We start from the raw sequence: 6,426 nt of genomic DNA on the forward strand, positions 1-6,426 counted from the left end.
TGTTGAAAAAACAAACGTTAGGCATTTGTACAAATTTTCTACAAGCTTTTATTTGCTTTGTCCTGTGTGTAATCACAATCAATTTTTAATTAGCTTCCCGATGAGCTAGAGCCTTGAAATGTCAAACTTAGCTCAAAACACGATTGCATTGCAATATGAAAGATAGTTAACCCGTTTTGTGGCGCAAGTGTTGAGATATTTGAAAAAGGAGGCTTGGTTATTATCCGACTCCACGCTTTTTACAATACTATTCGTTCTTAGCCAAAGTGAAAAAGGATTAAGTTAGTTTGACATATATAAATTTTTAATCGATCTACCGTTTGCACAGACGATTCCTTAAGGTAAGCGTACACGGTAGAGAAATCTCTCTAGAGTTTCACTGAAATAAAAATCTCCTCTCTCAATTAAGTTTACACGGTAGAGCAACTCTAGAAGATATACACCCTAGCTAGAGACAAAATAGAGAAATCTCAACTTTTATCTATCACGTACTCTACAAGCTGTGTACACGGTAGACAATAGTTACCTCTCGCCTAGAGTTAGTTTTCTATCTCGAATTGTTGTCAACGATTGTTGTATGTATATATGTATTTATATCAAAGCCTCGGCGCCATCAGCGGAGCCCTAACCCTTCGTCGATTAGACAGCATTCACCTATTTTGTGACGCCATAAAATACACTTTCGCAATATGAACAAGAATTAAATTTTCAAATTGTACTTATTTGCCGAAAAAAATTTTACCTAAAAGTAGACAAATGTACCTAAAAATTAAACATGGCAACCTCTCTCTTCGGTAATATGTGTACTTTTGGACTCGCATCAAACAACCTTTAATATTTAAAATTCCCTTGAAAGGAGTACTCCGAGCAGTTCCAGTCAAACTACTATATATACATATGCATGTAGGTATTCACCAAAACAGCAGATAACTCAAGTAACGACTATTGCCAGAGTGCCAGATCACCTGCTCAATTTGTGAATACCCCTTATGTTTTAACCAATAATTCTGCCCCTTTGCAAAGGACGGAGGCTATTGGAAAAGCCATTGAAATACCAATGAAAATAAGAGGATGATTCCCGGTAAATTATTTGGCTACGTTCCAATTGCACTTAAAATTGTGTGCTTGTATCGAATATACGATTTAATGTCGTAGCCATTTCAAAATTTAAAAATCTGTAATGAAGTTCATTGTCAAGACATTACTATACGTCTCCGTAGAGCAAAAAGTCTATTTAGCTTGCTAAATAGAGCATAGAGTTGTCGTAGAGTTTTCGATCTAGCTTCGTTGGACTGTTTACACGGCGAAAAAGTCTCGCTAAATAACTCTCACATAGACTTTGTAGGTGAGTCTCTCGTAGAGCTCTATTGAGTGTTTACACGTCTCTAGCGAGATTTTTGTCTAAATCTTTCGTTTTTTCTCTACCGTGTACACTTAGCTTTAGGGTGATAAGCTTGGAATCCAGCTCTCAAGAAAAATCACAAGAAGCGGAGAGCGCGTAACGGGCTGGCGGGCACCCGCTGTAAAAATTAAAACACATTGAATGGCTTGAAATGTGTGCAAGTGCACTCAGTTTTTTTTTATTTCTAATAAAAGCTGGTCTCAAGCCTGCATATAAATATTCATTTCGCAGAGTAAATGTTTTGAAATGTATTTCTAGTAATTACGAACTGCAGTAAACAATTGTCAAAAAACTTAAAGGCTTACGAAATAAGTAACTTATTCCACATGAGTAACTAATCAGCTATTTTAATATGGCCATCTGTTAAGCAATGCCCTCCAAATAAATCCGCTTCGCTGCTTGAGTGGATATCCGTTATAATGATGAAATAATCTGATAATTCTACTACAACAACTAAGAGAAAACCATTCAAACACACATTTGATTAGCGATATGCCAAAAGCTGCAGTTGGCGGTTATAAACAAAAAGTAGGCCATTTTACATGTAGTTCATTGGTTTGGTAATTTCCTTGGATTACAACAACAAATTTTAGCAATGTACCAATTTTCATTAGAAAATACTTAGATTTCACGAGTTAAACGAACGTTGTCTACAGTATCATTTTGGTGAATGGTAATAGTAAATATTTAATTATAGTAAAAGCTCATATTTAGTAAGTTCAGTTAGGAGGCCAATCAAAAGTTACGGATTATTTTATACGAGCGACGATATGCACATATGCACTAGGGATGTTATGGGCCTTCGTTGGGCGTTGAAGGTCTCAGCTTTGGACCATTGTTGTTGATTAGAAGATTACTTGTTTTGCTGCTGATTTGCAGCAACTTTATATCTAGTACTTCGCTTTCGAATCTGGTTCCTACTCCAATTCATTTTCAGTTTCCAATGTTGATTTTCAAGTGTACCCAATTGGGACACCAACCCATTCTCAAACGGAAGGGCACATTTTTTGTATGCAAAATAATCTGAGTTTTCCATTTGAGAAAAGCTTGGGTATAAATTTGACTTTCAAACTGTGTTCAACTTTTAATCAAACCTTGGAAAGATTTTGGAAGGATAATATTTTACATCCACCTAAAAATCAAGAATTTCTTATAGAATTTTAAAAAAAGTTCGCTTTATTCATATTGGGTATAAAAGTTCTTAGGTAAATAATGATACGGTTATGAAATAAGAAAATGATAAATTATAAGTGAAAGAGCTTGATCCAATAAAAAGCTAATACATAGTTCGACAAGTGTACCATTGGAAGCTGGTACCGATACTTAGTTCTTAAGCTTTTTATTAGCCTATATATTTGTAAATGTAAAATTGATCAGCACACAAAAGAATAATTTATTTATTTTATTTTATTTCGCATTATTGGTTTCATAATAAGTTTATCTAAATTTTTAGAGTTCAATTTTATAAAAAAAAATCAACAACGAATTAAAAAAATATATACATAAGTTATATATAGTTGAATGAATAAAAAACACCGCTGGCAGTGGGGCTCGAACCCACGGCCTAGCGACTCGTTATCCGCAATATTTACTACCGTCTGTCAAGGCACAATTTTGTTTAGATCAACTGCAGAGATTACAGGTCGAAATAAGACTATCGAAAAAGCTGATAACATAGAAAGTACTATTCCATATGTATGGTATTATATAGCTAAAAGTCGGCCTTGGAGGGTTCTGCTTTTCAGTCGTTTCAATCTGAACTAACAATTTTTATGTAATGTGGAACGATTTTCCGTCATCCCTTGTCAAATTTGGTTTGGAGACAAACCGGTTTCGGCGTTGTGCCATCTTCAGTGTCATTTTTCGTTCTGAATAGTTTCTGTTTGTCTGTCACTATTTATAGCCGTGTTAAATCGTCGTTGGTTCATAGTTAGGTACGTCTCAGCGGATTATATTCTTCCGTTCAACCAGTAGTTTTTTTTATTGTTGCATGGATTCGCAGGTAGGTAAAAAACAGTTATTTTCTTTCTCTTTGTTTCAGTAGTTTGGACCTGCATTTCATTATGGTAGTTGCAGGGTTTCTGTTTCGTTTTCCGTATAGTAGTCTGAGTGGTTCGAATAATATATCAGATTCGGTGTTTATTTGCTCATTTATTATTTTTCCGACGAACGTCTTTTGTTTGTATATCTCCATATTCTCTAATACGTTTAGGCGTTGTCCTTTGTGCTGTACATGGAGAACTTTGGCTGTCTTTCCTATTTTCATTGGCGTACAATGGTTTTCTACCATATGGTTTGCGAAGTTCAATTCCGGGGTGGTATAAGGTTTTAGAATTTTTTTGTTGTAGTCCCTTATATGCTCACGATATCTTGTTTTTATCTTGCGCCCTGTTTGTCCCATGTAACTATGTTGACATTCGCAAGTCAACTTATATACACCTTGCTTGTCTAGTGCACTATTTCGTAGTATCCTCCCCACATTGTCCTTCGTTCCAAATGCTGTATTAATGTTATACTTTTGGAATACCTTAGCCAATTTATATGACGTTTTTCCCGTATAAGTCAACGTTAACACTATTTTTGCATACGCAAACGGAAATATTCTTATCAGACGCGAAGCAAGCCGGGCATTTGCTCGTTTGTAATAAAGCATTAAGATTTATACCAAAAATTGGAGGAGGAGTTCGGCCAAGTACTTAGCATAAACGTTAGCGCAAAATGTTTTTTTTTAGTACTGTTGAATATGAATTTTTCTTTTAATTGAGTCTTCGACAAATTGCTATTCACTAGTATTCAGTATATTTTTTTAATCAATATTTATTATGCAGAATTTCCACTAGGCATTGAAATAGCAAAAAATATATACCATTTAAAAAATGCCATGTGGAAACAGACACACAGGCAGGTTCTGTAATTCACTTCCAAGTGAGTTTCAATAAAATTCGTTTTAAATTCAAATTGACAGGGGTTGAAATTCACTCGGAAGTGAATTACAGAACCTACCGGATAATGACTATTTTTATGAACGCAATGGCGCGGAAATTTTTAATGCCCAGCATTGTCATTAAGAATGTTGTCATTTGTTGCCGAGTGGAAATTCACCATTAGGCGGCGAATATAAATATAAATTATTTTTCAAGTACGTAGGCGCGCTACTTGACTTATGCACAAAATAAACCACACAAATATTTGCGCAAATACCAATCAGTACAAATAGGAATCGAGTAAGAATCTTATTTGTACCAATATGTATTTGCGCAAATATTTGTGTGTTGTATTTTGCGCATTAACGAAAAGTAACGTCGCATACAGTGATATCCAGCTTACATTTAAGTACATTTGTAAGCGTATTTTTCGCGTTTGAGTATATCGTCAATGATATTGCAAAACGTTCTATGTCAATTATTACTCTTGGAACTTAGATGGTCTGTTACAGGCACCGGAATGCATATGCAAATCAGCACACTCTTATAAACTAATGACAAAACTATCTCCCTTTTACTGATGAAGATGATCGATTAACAGAACCGATCAGATACAGGTGGCAGGGCTCTTAAGCACCCAAGGTCATAATTGACATAGAAAGTTTTGCAGTATCATCGACAACATGCATGTACATATATTTGATTTACAATTGTTCTTTCCGCCTCTTTGCTGCATCCCGCCATTTTCATGATTCATGACTCTGCAAGTGTGAACTGAAATATTTAGCAATAAATATATGCTTTTTCGTGCGCATGTGAGTGTTTACGAGTATGTATATGCTGTAGGTACACGTCATGCACTGCAATTAAACTGATTTTGTTAATTTATGCTTGAGATGAGCGCGTCGAACTTCGTTAATTACAAACAAAAAAAAATATACAAAAACTTATACAATTGCATTGCAAAAACTAATATTAAGTATTAAAAAAATAATAAATATAAAAATTAGAAAAACAATAAAATAAAAGAGCGTGAACATGTAAGAAAAGGGAACACAAATTCCAAGCGCCAACTGCGAAATTCACCAAACGTTTCGTGTATAAAAGCGATGTTGCAACTGTCAGCGGCATCAGTGAATCCAACCACCAGAGTTGGACAATACACCAAAAAATAAATATATCAGCGAGTCATCAAGCCAGAACCGCTGAAAATCAAATTGCAATGCGGGCTTTCGTCATAGTGTTGTTGTTGAGCCTGATAGCATTCGCTGCGGCTGGTAATTTGGGTGGCGGCGGTGGTGGCTGGCAAGGAGGTGGTGGTAGAGGCGGCCAAGGTAGTGGTGGCGGAGGATATGGCGGTGGCGGACACAGTAGAGGCGGATATGGCGGTGGTGGACTCAGTGGAGGCGGATATAGCGGTGGCGGTAGCAGAGGACGTGGAGGCAGTGGCGGTTACGGTGGAAGCGGAGGCTTTGGCGGAAAAGGCGGCGGTGGTGGATATGGTGGTTCCGGAGGTGGAGGTAGTGGGGGCTACGGTGGAAGTGGAGGCTTTGGAGGAAAAGGTGGTGGTGGTGGTGGTAGAGGTGGTTATGGTGGCGGTCATGGTGGTGGAGCTGGTGGATACGGAGGTGGTGGCTTTGGTGGCGGCGGCGGCGGTAAAGGGTGGTAAACTCTTCTTGTGGTACACTGGCAAAATGCTTGACTAGATTTGTTTATTTGGCAAATGCTCTCTCTCACTTAACTGAACTATGTATGAACGTAAAAATGCTTGTCAAAAAAGGAAGAAAAAATGCAAAACGTAAACTACTGTAAACATTTTACTTTGGATTTTATGAGGATGCTGATTTTTATGTCTTTTATTAATTTATTCTAAGTTAAATACAAAGCATTTTAAAACGAAACATTTTCACGGCATTCGAAAAGAAGAAACTGTGTGAGGCATTCATGAAAAGGTGATGATTAACCAAACTTAAGCCGTCAACGTTTTGACAATCGTAGACGAAGCACTCGTTCATCATGCCTGCCTTTTTCTCTAAATAAAGCAGAGATTCGGTGGAATATGGCCTCATTCCTGCATATTGCACCTACACACCTCAAAGT

At 36.8% G+C, this 6,426-nt stretch overlaps 1 protein-coding gene across 1 annotated transcript; it reads left to right on the plus strand.

The window, feature by feature from the left end:
* Positions 1-5,472: 5,472 nt before the first annotated feature.
* Positions 5,473-6,141, plus strand: LOC118734002 (glycine-rich cell wall structural protein-like). The gene has a single exon (XM_036463672.1). The coding sequence runs from the start codon at positions 5,549-5,551 to the stop codon at positions 5,993-5,995; it is 447 nt and encodes a 148-aa protein (XP_036319565.1). The 5' UTR covers positions 5,473-5,548; the 3' UTR covers positions 5,996-6,141.
* Positions 6,142-6,426: the final 285 nt, after the last annotated feature.

The sequence above is a fragment of the Rhagoletis pomonella genome, unplaced genomic scaffold (genome assembly GCF_013731165.1).
Source record: "Rhagoletis pomonella isolate Grant_MI unplaced genomic scaffold, Rhpom_1.0 Rhpom_scaffold_00002, whole genome shotgun sequence".
NCBI lineage: Eukaryota > Metazoa > Arthropoda > Insecta > Diptera > Tephritidae > Rhagoletis > Rhagoletis pomonella.

Coding starts and splice junctions, on each gene's coding strand:
- LOC118734002 (XM_036463672.1), top strand. CDS start 5,549: ATGCGGGCTTTCGTCATAGTGTTGTTGTTGAGCCTGATAGCATTCGCT.